The 14,269-nt window shown below is 40.9% G+C and overlaps 1 protein-coding gene across 2 annotated transcripts in view; it reads right to left on the reverse strand.

Annotated features, from left to right (window-relative positions):
- Positions 1 to 4,442: 4,442 nt before the first annotated feature.
- FSTL1 (follistatin like 1) overlaps positions 4,443 to 14,269 on the reverse strand; it is a 59,228-nt gene continuing 49,401 nt past the window's right edge. The window contains exon 11 of one of the 2 annotated variants that reach the window (XM_060639871.2): positions 4,443 to 4,565. In XM_060639871.2, the coding sequence (XP_060495854.1) occupies positions 4,458 to 4,565 (108 nt within the window). In that variant the 3' untranslated portion in view covers positions 4,443 to 4,457. Of the gene's footprint in view, positions 4,566 to 9,398; positions 12,089 to 14,269 lie in introns of those variants that run through there. The other variant, XM_060639872.3, reaches the window with a different exon arrangement.

The following is a 14,269-nucleotide window of genomic DNA, read 5'->3' on the forward strand; positions in this document are numbered from 1 at the left end:
GAGAAAAACCTTACTGAGAAGCTAAATTTTAAGAAGAATTTGTAGGAGGTGAGGATGCCAGGCCCTGGGATGGACAAGGGCTGGTGGATTTGAGTAACAGCAAGGAGACCACTGGTTGGAATGAAGAGAATATGAGGAGAGTGTAAGAGATGGTATCAGAAAGATAACAAGAGACTGGAATGCATTGTGCTTTATAGGCCATTGTAAGGGTTTTGGCTTTTGCTCATACTCTGAGAAAAGATGGGAAACTATTAGAAGGTTTTCAACAGAGGAGTAAAATTACCTCACTTATATTTTAAAAGTATCTTTCTGGTGACTTTTGAGAAAAGAGCCAAGAGAGATGAGGATGAGAGCAGGGTGGCCAGTTGGGAGATTGTTATAATAATCCAGGTAAGAAAAGATGATGACTTGTCCAAGATGGTAGTAGTGGAAATGGTGAGAGGAGAGTGGGTTATGGAGGCAGAGCAGATAGGATTTACTGACAGATTATATGACGGGTGTGCAGAAAACAGAGAGTGGAGTCACCTGAGAGAGTGGAGTCACCATTTATTCTGATCCAAAAGTCTGAAATTTGGTTTGGATGTGTTAAGTCAGAGAGGCCCATTTCAGACATTTGAGGGGCCATGTTGAATTGATGGTTGGATATGAAATTGGAGTTGAGGAGAGAAGTCCAGGCTTGAAACATGCAACTGAGAGTTGTCAATCTATAGATGGTATTTCAAATTGTAAGACTAAATGTGCTTACAAGGGAGCAGTCATAGATGGAAAAGATTAGAGGTCCAGGAACTGAACCCTGGGACCCTCCAACATTTATAGGTTAGAGAGATTAAGAGAAACCAGCAAAGGGAAATGAGAAGGAAAGGACAGTAAAGTAGAGTGGAAAAGAGGAATGTGTTGTGACCTGGAAGCCAAACGAAGGAAATGTTTCAGGGAGGAAGGAGTGATCACCTGTGCCAAAAGCTGCACACAAGTCAATAAGAGGAGGACTGAGATGAGATCATTTGAGAGAAAGAACACAGGCAGTTTTGGGGGACTAAGAATAGATCACTGGAGAGGTAACACAGAAGACAGTTTGTTTCAAAGGGGAGCAGCAGAGAAATGTATGTTAGCTGAGAGAGTTAGGGTTTCACTTTTCTTTTTCTTTGTTTAGATGAGAGGAATAACAGCTTGTTTGTATGTTGATAATGAACAAATGGAGAGGGTAAAGTTGAAGTAGAATGGGGGAAGAATTGCTGAGTAATGTCTCTTGGTAGGCAAAAGGATGGGGTCCAATGCACAGGTAGAAGGGTTTGCCTAGGTAAGATTATGCAAAAGATTATGCATAAGTCAGAGTATGTAGGCACTGATGACAAAAGTGAATAGTGTGGTTTGGGGAGCTTGTAGAAATTCTCTTCTGCTTGCTTCTAATTTTCTTAGTGAAATAGGAGGTTTATCAGCTGAATGTGAGGCTGGGTATGATGGTATTGGAGGTTTGAGGAGAAAGGATGAAACGGTCATCTAGGAGAGGAGAGGAGAATAACTAAATAAACATGACAGTCTTCCTGGGTAGCACAGAAGGCATATTTGAGGTTTATGGTTGTAAATCTAAAGTGAGAATACTTAGTATGGTTGTGTGTTTTTCTCCAGCCACATTCAATTGCTTGTGTATAGGCACAGAATGGGAGGAGAGTAGGGTTAGCCAGATGTTGGGGTTTGGCCATATAGGTGTGACAAAGGAAGACAGATATGTGCTAGAAAGTGATGATGTAACCACCCATGGGATCTAAGCTGTGTTAGAAAGGGTAAGGGATGTAAAGCAGGGGAAAGGACAGTGAGGAAGCAGTAGGATCATTGGTATCCAGGTCCTAATGGCAGCCAAAGAGTTCTTAGAGTCAGGTACTAGAGATAGTGAGCTGGAGGGGTAGAAGGTAGTGGTTGGAGAGTTTCAATGTTTGGAATTGAGATAATGGAGTGGTTGTGGTTAATGCTAATGACAAAATCTAAGTTCTAACCATGGAGCGGGTGACTAAGGGAAAATGGGAAACAAGATCCTTAAAGGAAAGAAGGTCCAGGTCCAAAGAAGGTCAATGGGTGGATCATACACCAAGAATTATGACAGAAGTAATGTTGAATGGCTTGGCAGGACCAGCACCTAAAATCAAGGAATGGTGGTGGGGAGCAATAGAAGAATGTAACATGGAAGGTAGCGAATGGAAAAGTCTAATGGGATGAGATTTTAAGCTCGAAGTGTGCAGAGAGGAGGGAGAGAGAATGATCTGGAAGCCATAATGAGAAGTAAGGAATTCACTTACGTCAAATGTATGGAGGATGTTAGAAAGAAAACTTGAAAGGGCTATAGGGGAAGAAGTGTCCTCAGAGGAAAGTCAAATTTCAGTTAGAGCATGAAGGTAAGGGAAATGTTAACAGAAGTTGAGAATAGAAGGGGTTTGCTGATGATTGATAGCAGGTTCCAGAGGGCACAGTAGAAGGGTTTCACAATTTGGGAATGGGTTGTAAATAGGATCCAAAAAGGAAGTGTAAGAGCCATAGGGAGATCAGAGTCCACGGGATTAAGGATATACTGGGGGTCTTGTGCTTCTTGTCATGTTAAGCTTGAAAAGGGAAAAAGACACGGTGAGATTAGATATGGTTATCTCAAGACAGACCACAATGGCAAAGCTGTGAATGTTGTTGAGGGGAAACAGGGTGAGGGTTTTGTCAGGAGCACACAGAATTTTCAGGTCCTCTCTTTACTCTCTGATGAAGGAGTGGAAGCCAGGATGGAGCAGACTTATCTGGATCATGTGGAACTCTGGGACTCCCTTTTGATTCTTGTGGGTGACAGCATGGAAGCTGGAGAAAGAAAAGCAAGACAGCCACATACAGTAGCTCAGGTTGTGCATATTACAAGTCAAGGGTGTTTCATTTACATACACTCTAATGTAACCACCCTGGAAAAACACTCTCTCCACAACACCTGAAATATATTATATTCGTAAACTTTTAACATTGCTGAGATTCATTATTATTCATCTTGTCACAAGGCTGTGTGAATCCCTTATAAAGAGAAACCACGTTGCCCTATCTCTCTTTTCTGGCCTCTGAAACATAGTAGACTTTTGGAATAGGCGTCGTTAGCTCTTAATTCCTGAGTCTTATCATCATGGCTCCAGAGGTGCAAAATAACTTGGAACCTTGATATGGAAATGCATGACCTCTCTATTCCTTTTCTCAGGTCACACCAGGAGCACCCTCCTCCTTTCTCCCTCTGTGGACTCACAAGCTAATAAACAGACTCTGCAGTTGTTCCTTGGCCTGGGATTACTTCCTTTCAGAGAATACTGAAATGTGGTGGGATTTGCTGACTGGTGACATCAATTCCTCTTGCATGTGTCTCAGCCCTACAAACCTAATAGACGCAGTAGTGCAATTTCAAGGCCATGGACCTGTTTGGCTTCTGTTTCTCTTCTGTCTCTGAAAGTTGGTAGGAAATATCCATTCACTTCCTTTTTCTCTTTTTGCTTCTCTAATTGTTCCCTCAACAATATTGTTGAATTGATGAGTGAGTAAATCAGAATTTTGCCTCACAGATAGAGAACTGCTAGTGCTGAGTGAGGGTTATTTGAGTGTTACTGCTCTTAGGGAACAGAGAACAGAGACGATTCATTTTTCTCAACTGTTCTTTCCTGTGGGACTTTCAGAGATGAATTGTAGCTGATTGCAGGGTTTGCCTCTGGTACAGAACCCTAGCCTACCATGTTTTCATTCTTTTTTTACAGGGATAAAGTATCCCCACATGTATGTCTACTATTAAGAGATTTGAATAACATCTACCCAAAGAGCAAACTGTCTTGCCTTTAGCCAGTGGAGCTCCTGTTTTTCTCCTGTGGATGATATTCGTTTTTGTTCTCAGCACTTATCTGTCATAAACCAAGAAAAAGTAATGAGGTAATAAGTCCAGTGTGTTGGATGCTGCCTGAAACTATAGAGCTCCCCTATCTTGTCTCTCTCAGGCCTGCATGTTTAAGTCTTACTTCTTCATCTTTAATTCTGTTTCATTTATAAGATTTACTTTCATTTGACCTTATGCCTCTCTCATGTTAAATGCTCTGAGTAGAATTTAACAACCTTAACTGCAAAATGAAAGATGATTGAAAGCCTGATGTACTATCTACATTGTGTATGTTTCATTGATGTGGTGCTTCAGTGATGATTTGTTGGAGAGTCAGGGCAGATCAGGTTTCCTGTAAGCCACTTTTTTGCTCTTGGTATTGAGATTACATGGGCACTTTGCCAACACAAAAGGAGACCTAAGGGACATCTTCCTAAAACTGATTATAGATGGGATCATTATATTTCTAAAAGCCTTCTCTGGGCATTATTGGACAAAGGCTACAGAAATCTTGGAAAGTCAAAGAAAGTGAGACTAACTCTTAAACTCTTCTGATTTGTCCAGTTGATTTCAGTCTTTATTATTCCTAAACGTCACCTTCCAAATCTCTCCTTTCAATGCTCTTTGTGCAGATTCTCCTCCTTTGTTCCCTTTGGAAATGGTGGGGGTTGGAGGATGACATCTGTCCTGGGCCCTGTAGGAATCAAGATTAGGTTATGGGAGAGACAAGGAAAAGTCATGTAAGACAAAAGCCAACACAGAAAATTGTCAAAGAACCAGAGATGTTAATTGGTTGACAACCTGAATTTTTTGAATCAGTGGATTTGGGTGATGAAATAATATCAGTGGAGATAAGATGTATATCTGCTTCTGAAACCTCCATGTAGAATGTCACAGGAAGAAGGCACACCAGGGAGATTGATAGCTGCATTCTGAAGGTAAGTTTTCACCAGGACAGAACTTTGAGATGTGTGGTAGAAGTTGTGGGGGACCCACAATGGCTGGCATGATTCTTGGATGTATCCTCTATGGGGAGACCAAGTTGGACCAGGGATCACATTTCAGGGAACTTTAGAGGCCTGGCCTGAACTGTACTCACATATCTACTTAAAATAAAAAAGTGAAAGGATTTACATAGTTATTAGAACTAAATGAAGGAACTTACGAATTACTTATATGTGCTCAGCAACTACATAATGGAGAACATTAATTAGGAATTAGTGATTCACATTGATGTGATGATTTTTAAAATAAAGGGAAACACATTATGTATGATTTCTGTGATACAATTTAAATTATAAATTAAAATCTTGAAGGTTAAAAAAAATAAAATAAAATAAAGGGAAACATTGCAGCAAGATAGAATGAGTATGAGAGGGACCCACCCAGTGAATCCTGACTCTATTCCTCACTAGTTGTATGGTCTTAGACAAGTTCCCGAAATTTTATGAACTGTATGTTCCTTATCTATAAAATACCTTTTTCATAGGCTCATTGTGAGACTTATAAGAAAATATAATAGGTTAAAATAATTGATAATAATAAATGATACTTGACACATAGGACTCTTTTTGTGCCACGGACTATTCAAAAAAATTTGTATACATTAGCTCACTGAATCCTCAAAAAAAGAAAAGAAAAAGGATGAGTTAAGTACTGTTATTATGCCTCTTTAAAGAGGAACCAGGCACAGAAAGGTTAAATAACTTCCAGGAGTATGAAGGGCAGGGTCAGGCAGAGCCAGGATTTAAACCTAGGAAGCCTGGTTGTTAAACATAATGTTGTCTCTCCATAAGGTATCAATCACAAGAATGTTGTTACGATACAGGTCAATTAGAAAGAAGTTGAAACATGAGACTAGGGATGACTGGCATTTACAAAACACAAAGAATATGTGAGAATATAAATATAACTGGCTACCAGCTTTACTGTGGAGTCTGGTGGAAGAATTTTGGATCATTTTGTTTTGAGTTGTCCCTGCTCCTTGGAAAATGACAAATTCTGCTAACTTTGTATAATTTAAAACTAGGCTAGGAATTAGAAGGATAAAGTCCCTTTTCTTTTAAAGGCAAAAATTTCCTTTCAAACATGTTTCATCCTTTTGACAATTTTATACAAGTTTCCCAGTTAAATATTGCATTCTTATCTGTTAACAATCTTGTCTCTTATTTTCCTGGCAATACATTCTTTTTATAGGCCCTCATTTTATCCAGTTTCTGGGTGTTTCATATCTGACCACAGTAGGTCAGATAAGACCTCTGTATTCCAGTGATAACCATCAGGGTGCATTTCCTGTTTTCTCCCACGTTCATTTAGCCTGTTTTCCAGCAAGTTGTATTACTCCATTCCATACGTGCTCTAAGTTTTGACCTCTCTATAGAATCCACAGTATCATTTCCCATGTGAATTCTCTACGTGCTGTGTATATGAATCTCATATATGAACTCAACCCATTATACCTTTTTTCTGTGTGCACTTTTTGTTAATGATGCCATGAGGAAGCAGGAGAAATATACAAGCCCAGAGTTTTTCCAAAGAGTTTTCTTTATGATGGACCTTCTCAACTCAACATTTTTTTTCTTTTTTTCCTCACTTGATACATTTTCCATAGCCATCTTGTCTACACAAAGGAATACTATCTCTACACTGTGTATTCCCAGATCTGTACCTCCAGAGCTGAGAGCTCTTCCAGAAACTCTTCCAGAAATCTATCCAACTGCTCACAAGGTATCTCCATTTGGATGTCTTAAAGTAACTCATATTCAATTTGTGGAAAATGTAATTCATTTTTTCCTCCCTTCCTTCCTACTTTTCCTTCCTTCCTTCCTTCCTTCCTTCCTTCCTTCCTTCCTTCCTTCATTACTCCCTCCCGCCATCCCTCCCTTCCTTCCTCCCCCAGCCAAGCAGTATCTTCTGTTCTCTTACCAATCACAGGAAATGGCATGACTATCTACCAAGTTATCCAAGCTGGAAGCTTGGAGTCATTCTGGACTGTTACCTCCTCCTTAACTCCCATAGACAGTCAATAGCCAACTCCTGTCCCTGCTACCTCCTAAACCTTCCGTGAATCCTCACTGCCATTATCTTAATTCAGATCACCATATTTCTCACCTCATTCCTGAAATCACCTCCTAACCGAGCTTCTACTGCTAGGTCTAGCCACCGTCATAACAGACAAAGGGCTAATAACAATATATGAAGAACCATTACAAACCAATTAGAAAAAGACTAAGAACCAATAGAAAAAGAAAGAAAGAAAAGGGCAAGAACCAATAATTTATAGAAAGATGCTCAATCTCACAAAGGGAGTAATAAAATAAATTTGAAATAAAGAAAAATGAATTACCATTTTTTCTCTATCAGAGGCCCAAAAGTTTAAGGACACAGTGCTTGCAAAAATGTAGGAAATAGACGCTAAGTTGTATATTTTTGGTGTGAATGTAAATAGGTATAATTTCTTTGAAGGACAATCAGTAATTATAAGCAACTTTGTCAATATACACACCCTCTAAGAGGATGGATTTAAAAAACATTTTTTTAATGTTTATTTATTTTTGAGCGAGAGAGAGCACGTGCCAGCAGCGGATGGGGAGAGAGAGGGAGACACAGAATTCGGGTTAGGGTCTGAGCGGTCAGCACAGAACCCAATGCGGGGCTCAAACCCACAAACTGAACCTTGAGATCATGACCTGAGCCAAAGTCGGACACTTCACTAACCAAGCCACCCAGGTGCCCCAAAAGGATGGATTTTTTAGTTGCATTTTGACAGTTTTTACCATGTTTTTTTTACCATATTACTTTTCAATAATAAATGTGTTAAATAATTTTTAAAAATGAACTCAGTTACCTCCTGTTGACAGCAAGACTGTCTCATTAGGGCAGCAACATGATGCCTCCTGTGGTCCAGCATGGAATAGCCTTCTCCAGCAGTGGTCCTGATTTCCTCTTCACATCACACATCCATGCTACATTTACTCCAGGGTTCTGATGGCATCTGCTTGGAGCTATCCACCCATTCATTCTTTTTCCTTCCTCCCTCCTCCCCCTTATTTCAGAGATAATTCAAGAGGACTGATGAGAATTTGACACAGGGACTCTAAAACTAAAGCTAATCAAAGTAATTTGTATTAATTTGCACAATTCATAATAACACATTTGATTATAGGAACCATACCATCTGAATTAAGCTTCTTTCAGGCTATTTTTAATTCATTTTCACTTCTTAACACATAAATATTGTAAAAGCAGTGTTCCCAGAGCACGGAAGATTGGGGGAGGCTAGCCAGAATTTAAAAGTGACTGTGGACAAGGTACTCTTCAAATTTGGTTTAAAATTCCTTCTGAGAATAAAGATTTGAAGAATCAAACTGATTAATGAGACCAGTAGTCTATTGCAATAACATAACCAGAGTTTGCCTTTTAATATTTGATTAACATTTGAGTAATACCCCAAATCCAATCAAGGGATTTGGCTGTAATTTTAGAGAAGCAAGACTTCTCCACAGAAGATTAAAATTAAGAAAGTGTAAACCTCAACCAACTGGAATGAGCACTTTTGGAAGACATAATTATTGGGGGTGTGGAGTGCATGGTATCTGTAAGACTCGGGTAGGGAGGCAGAAAGCAAGTAATGGTCATGTGTCTCCAAGGTGGAGCAGAATAGGTTTTAACCAGCCAACATTCACTTCACTTGGAAATGTTTGTCCTTATGGGGTATGTATCAGGTGAAAGCCATTAAGGCTGTCCAGTTAGACCTTGGCACCCTGTGCCACATCTCCAGGTTGACTTGGCTTCTCATGCAGGTTCACCTGCAGCCAGCCTTACCTGGTTTCATTCCAGTCTCATAGGACCTTCAGGGGCTTTAGGAGCCATTTAGTTTAACCTCTGCCCAATATAAGAATGTTATCTGGGAGCATCTGGGTGGCTCAGTCGGTTGAGTGTCTGACTTCGGCTCAGGTCATGATCTTGGGGTTCGTGACTTCAAGCCCCACATTGGGCTCTATGCTGACAGCTCAGAGCCTGGAGCCTGCTTTGGATTCTGTATCTCCCCCCCCCCCTCCCCTTCCCCATTCATGCTGTCTCTCTCTCTCAAAAATAAACATTAAAAAAATTAAAAAAAAAAAAAAGGGAATGCTTTCTGACTTCTCATCATTTCCTACTCCAGACCCACCGTCCAGGATCCTTTTATTTTTTAATATTAAATTTTTAATGTTTATTTTTGAGAGAGACAGAATTCGAGCTCCAATGTGGGGCTTGAACCCACGAACCTGGATTCATGACCTGAATCCAAAGTTGGATGCTCAACTGACTGAGCCACGCAGGTGCCTCCAGGATCCTTTTAAATAAACTTGTTCTGTCAGTCCCTAAGTAAATTTGCCCTCCCAGCTGCAGTCCCAAGGTTTTATTAGGAAAAACTCTTCAGACCTCTTTTAAGGCTCCTGAAAGCCAAATCGACTTTTATGAGGTAAATGGTTAATGTTCTCACAACTTTATTTAGTCTTAATTCAGGGGAAGGAAAACAACACAATTACTATTTTAATTTCTTTATTTATCAATAGTATCCAAAAAAAAAAAAAAAAGGGAAGAAAAAAAGAATCAGGAGTTACAAAAACAAGTTAAATGCAATATGGAAGCCTACTAAATACAAATACATTTCACAAACACATAGGCAACAGAAACCTGTTCAAATTGCTGCTTGACATTTGATTAAAAACTTAAGTGTAAAGGAAAGACATTCAGACTTGTTCACATGGGCTTATTAGCAGGTGGAGAAGCCCTGCTTTCCCAAAACAGTGATGGAGTCCAGAGTCATGGCATGTGAGAAGGTTTCCATGAACACTGAATCTTAACAGACACTGCAATATATTAATAAAATCATATACACATTGAGAAAGCCCAAGGAAGCTTGCAGTCTAAGCCCTGTGCTTGTAGAGAGCTGGAGGAACTGAACCCAATTTAATCCTATTTGCTCCATACAAAGCTCCATGCAAGACTCCCCAAACTAGGCTATTTAGCAGCTTTCCATGAATGGTCATCAGATCGTGTGATTCTGTGGTGCAGACAATAGCGTCCATATTTACAGGAGGAATGCAGATTTGCTCTTGGGAATTCCGTGGTGCAGGGTAGGGTAATCTTAAATGGCAGCCACTGTCCTAAATGTAACTGGTGAGGAGACACTCTGGATTCTAGCTTTAAACAAACTGGCACGCCTGCCCTCTGTCTCAATGTCCAAGAGCTGGCAAAACTTGATCAAGGTGTGCTGTGGGAGCTCTCCAAGACAACTGGACAGGGAGGTGCATTTCAGAGTGCACAAGTAGGGCTCAAAGAGAGCTTTCAAATGGGATGTATCTAAAAGGTCAGAATTCTAAACAAAACAGAATGCTCTCCTTTCAAAGGAGAACAAGGAAACTTGTTTAGAGGCAATTCCACATTCAGCACAACATTCTCAGTATTGCCCATGCAGTGCAATCTATACAATTCCCCATCTGCTTTCTGAAGATGAGCGCTTTTGTCAAGTTTTTAATCTTCGTTATTCCAAATGCATCTTATACATGGTAAATAGTGGGGTTAATCATCACAGAGTCCAAAACACAGGAACAATGGTCTTCTCCCCAATCACAGTTTTAAGACTCAATTTCCATTCCCTCCCCCCTCTTAAAAGGTGAAACCACCTTTTGTCCTCATCTTGAAAGGGAAAGCTATTTCTGTTTCCAAGAAGGTTAAAGATGGAATGCAAAAGTTTCAACAAAGTGGAGTAGTTCTCCTTCCCATTCTCTTCCTGGGCAGACATTACCGGAGAGGGTACTACATCACCGCACAACCAGTGCAGCCGTGCAGACTGAGGTCAGATTTGGTCATCTGGATTTTGGCCACCTGACTCTTTTGTTGCAACAGTAAGGTTTCATTTATCCTAAGGAGAAGGAAAGTCATAGGAACCTGTATCCTTCTGGACCAATGATCAGAACCAGAGAATTTGTAATTTATCAAATTGAGATTAATGCATTCCTACTTGCTCACTGAGGAGACTGAGGCCCAGAAATAGGAAGAGATAGGGCCAAATCACTCTCCTAGTGGTGAACCAACAAACATATTGACATCTAAGCACAGATATCTAAGCCTTGCTTGGCTGCACTTGTCTCCATTCTTTGGAATACTGATTTGCATGAACTTATCATAATAAATGGAAACAAATTAGCTTTTTAGATCTTAAAAGCTTTGTATGGAGATGATTTGTATTCCCTGGCTTCTGTTTGAGGCACCTGCTGGCAGACTGCTGATCCACTGGAAGCCAGGGGGACACAATTCTGGGCTGCATCTAGTATGTGGCAGGGTGGGAGGAGTCTTGGTTATAGTGGTCCCTGCACCAGAAAAGAACCCCAAACTCTCCCTCCTTTGAAATGGCAGGACTACTGAAAAATAATTACAAAAGCTCAGTTTCTAGTCAAGAAAATAAAATATTAAAACACAACAATAATATAATGATAATAATTGAAGAATGAAGTCAACTTGCCAAAAAAAGTTTTACAGAAAAATAGCACCTTTGGTAAAAAGTATCTTAAAAATTTGGTTAGGTCTCTAAGGGGCTCAAAGTTATACAAGTATCTGCATCATTTGTGTGCACCCTCCCAGAAACTCCAAGCCTAAGGGACAACTGGGTAACGAGAAGGGTGGCTGTGTATCTAGAGGCAGTGGTTGGGACCATGAGAAGCACAGATGCTGGACGTCTATTATGCTGATGGCGACAGGAAGGGCTGGACGCAGAATGTGTTCCTCTCCACTGGGCTTCTGCCAGACCCCTCCTCTGGGGCAGCCTGCAAAGTTCTCTCTGGCATCATTCGCACTCCCTGCAGGACGTTTATAGCCGTGGCCGACCGTGGTTCAGATCTGCTCCTCTCCCAACCCTGATGCAGTTTCCTTACTTGTCTCCAGCCCCTGAGCACCATTTATAGTTTCTCTCAAAGCACTCCTAGAAATGAAGGCTATGGCCCTTCCCCTCCTCGCCAGCCACCCCCATTTCCTTTACTGCAAAACAAATAGACAAAATAAAACTCATTGCTATACAAGCAAATACTGGTGATTCGGCAATTGTAGCAGACACTTGGATATACTGAACTCAGCGCTGAAGTGAAAGAAGGTGCCAGGCTCTGGACGCCCTTCCCAGATGCCTCCTCTTTAGATCTCTTTGGTGCTCACTTTTTTGGTCTTTTCAGCTGTTTCCTTTGAGATGCAGGAGAAAATAAGCATTGTGAATTAAAAAAAAAAAAGAATCATTGGTATCTATCTAGTCCTCAAGACTTTATATAGCATTGACAGATCCATGCTTGTGCTAAATTTTCATTCTGTTTGCTTGTCTGTCTCCTCTGTGGATGAGAAGAACCTGAGGGCAAAGATCAGGTCTTATTTTTGACATGGTCACATAGGGGCTGTCACTGAATTAGTAGCTGAGCCCACTTGAACGCCTGTGACACAACAGGTCAAACATGATTATCCTCATTTTAAAAATGAAGAAAAGGATACTAGATGCAAGTGCTACAAGATATTCTGGATCCCAGTCCAGAGAGGTGTTAAGAACAAAGGTTCTAGAGGCAGACTGTCTGAACTTGAGTCACGGACATGCTATTTTCTGGGGGACTTTGGCCATGTTATAAAAACTTCTGTGCCTCAATGTCCTCAACTACAAAGTGAGGGTAATAAAGTGCCACCTCTTACAACAGTGTCACATTTCTCCAAAGAAGCCTTTCTTACTTACGGCCAGTAAGCACATGAGAAAATGTTCAACGTCATTAGTCATTAGGGAAATACAAGTCAAGACTACAATGAGATGCCACTTCACACCCAGTACAATGGCTAAAATAAAACATAATGGACAATGACAAATGTGGTGAGTTTGTGAAAAAAGAGCAACACTGCTGGCAAGGATGTGAAATGGTACAGCCACTTTGCAAAACAGTCTGGCAGCCCTCAAAAGATTAATCACAGAGTTACCATAGGATCCAGCAAGTGCACTCTTAGGTATATACCCAAGAGACCTGAAAACATAAGTCCACACAAAAACTGGAACAAGAATGTTCCTAGCAGCATCATTCATCATAGCAAAAAAGGGGAAACAACCTAAATATCAGCTGACGACTGGATACACAAAATGTGGTATATCCATACAATGGAATGTTATGTAGCCATAAAAAGGAATGAAGTGCCAACCTATGCTATAACAAGGATAGACTTGAAAACATAATGCTAGATGAAAGCAGTCAAACAGAAAATGCCAAATACTGTATGATTCCATTTGTGTATGTCCAGAATAGGCAAATCGAAATAGAGTTAGAAAGTAGATGAGTGGCCGCCAGGGGCTGGGAGAAGACAGAATGGGGAATGACTTCTAATGGGCCTAGGGTGTCTTTGTGGGATAATGAAAATGTTCTGGAATTAGGTAGTAGTGATGGTTGATGATCTTGTGAATATATAAAAACCACTGGATTGTATATTTAAAAGGGTGAATTTTATGGTATATAAATTAGATCTCAATAAAAAAACTAATTAGGAAATAAAAAACAACAGTGCCTGGCATCTAGCAGACACGGTTGGTTCTCCATCCATAGCCCCTTGCCTTTAGCAGTTCAGTACACGGGTACAGCTTCTTACTGCCAGCACCTGCACCTCTCTGCCTGAGGCTTTCTCTGGCTGCTGGAGCCTGCTTTGCCCACACATGTTGGCAGGTCAGAAATGCCAGGGAATTCATGTCGCTGGTGGCAGCCCTTGCCAATGGCTGATGAGAGTTTGTGTAGGAACGTGCCTTCTCCCTTCCCCCTCAGCAATGGGAACTCTGTTCCCAGAGATCCACAATAGGACTAAGCTCCACACGCCCACAGTGGTAACATGCCTTGGTAGACGCTCTTTATTGCTTCCTTCCCTTCCTGGGCTGGCTTCCCACCTCCCTGTCTAGTGTCTCCTAGGATTGCTTCCCAAATAAACTATTTGTACTCAAGTCCTTGCCTTAGCGTCTTCTTTCTGAGGGAACTCACATAAAACAGACATGTAAAAATGTTAGCTATTATAATCCACTCCTCACTGTCTACTCTGATCATTTCCCCACCCCAGAGGAAAGGAATTCCTATTAAGTTTTTTTTTTCTTCTTTTATGTGGTTGCACTCATCTGGAGACTCAAGACTGATGAAATATGGAAAAACAAAAGGCTGGGAGCTTCTGCTTAAAAAACTGACATGAGGGGGGTGCCTGGGTGGCTCAGTCAGTTAAGCATCCGACTTCGACTCAGGTCATGATCTCGTGGCTTGTGGGTTCGAGCCCCACATTGGGCTCTGTGCTAACAGCTCAGAGCCTGGAGCCTGCTCTGGATTCTGTGTCTCTGCCCCTCCTCTACTCACGCTCTCTGCCTCTCTC

Source organism: Panthera onca, chromosome C2, assembly GCF_046562875.1.
Source record: "Panthera onca isolate mPanOnc1 chromosome C2, mPanOnc1 haplotype 2, whole genome shotgun sequence".
Classification (NCBI taxonomy): Eukaryota; Metazoa; Chordata; class Mammalia; order Carnivora; family Felidae; genus Panthera; species Panthera onca.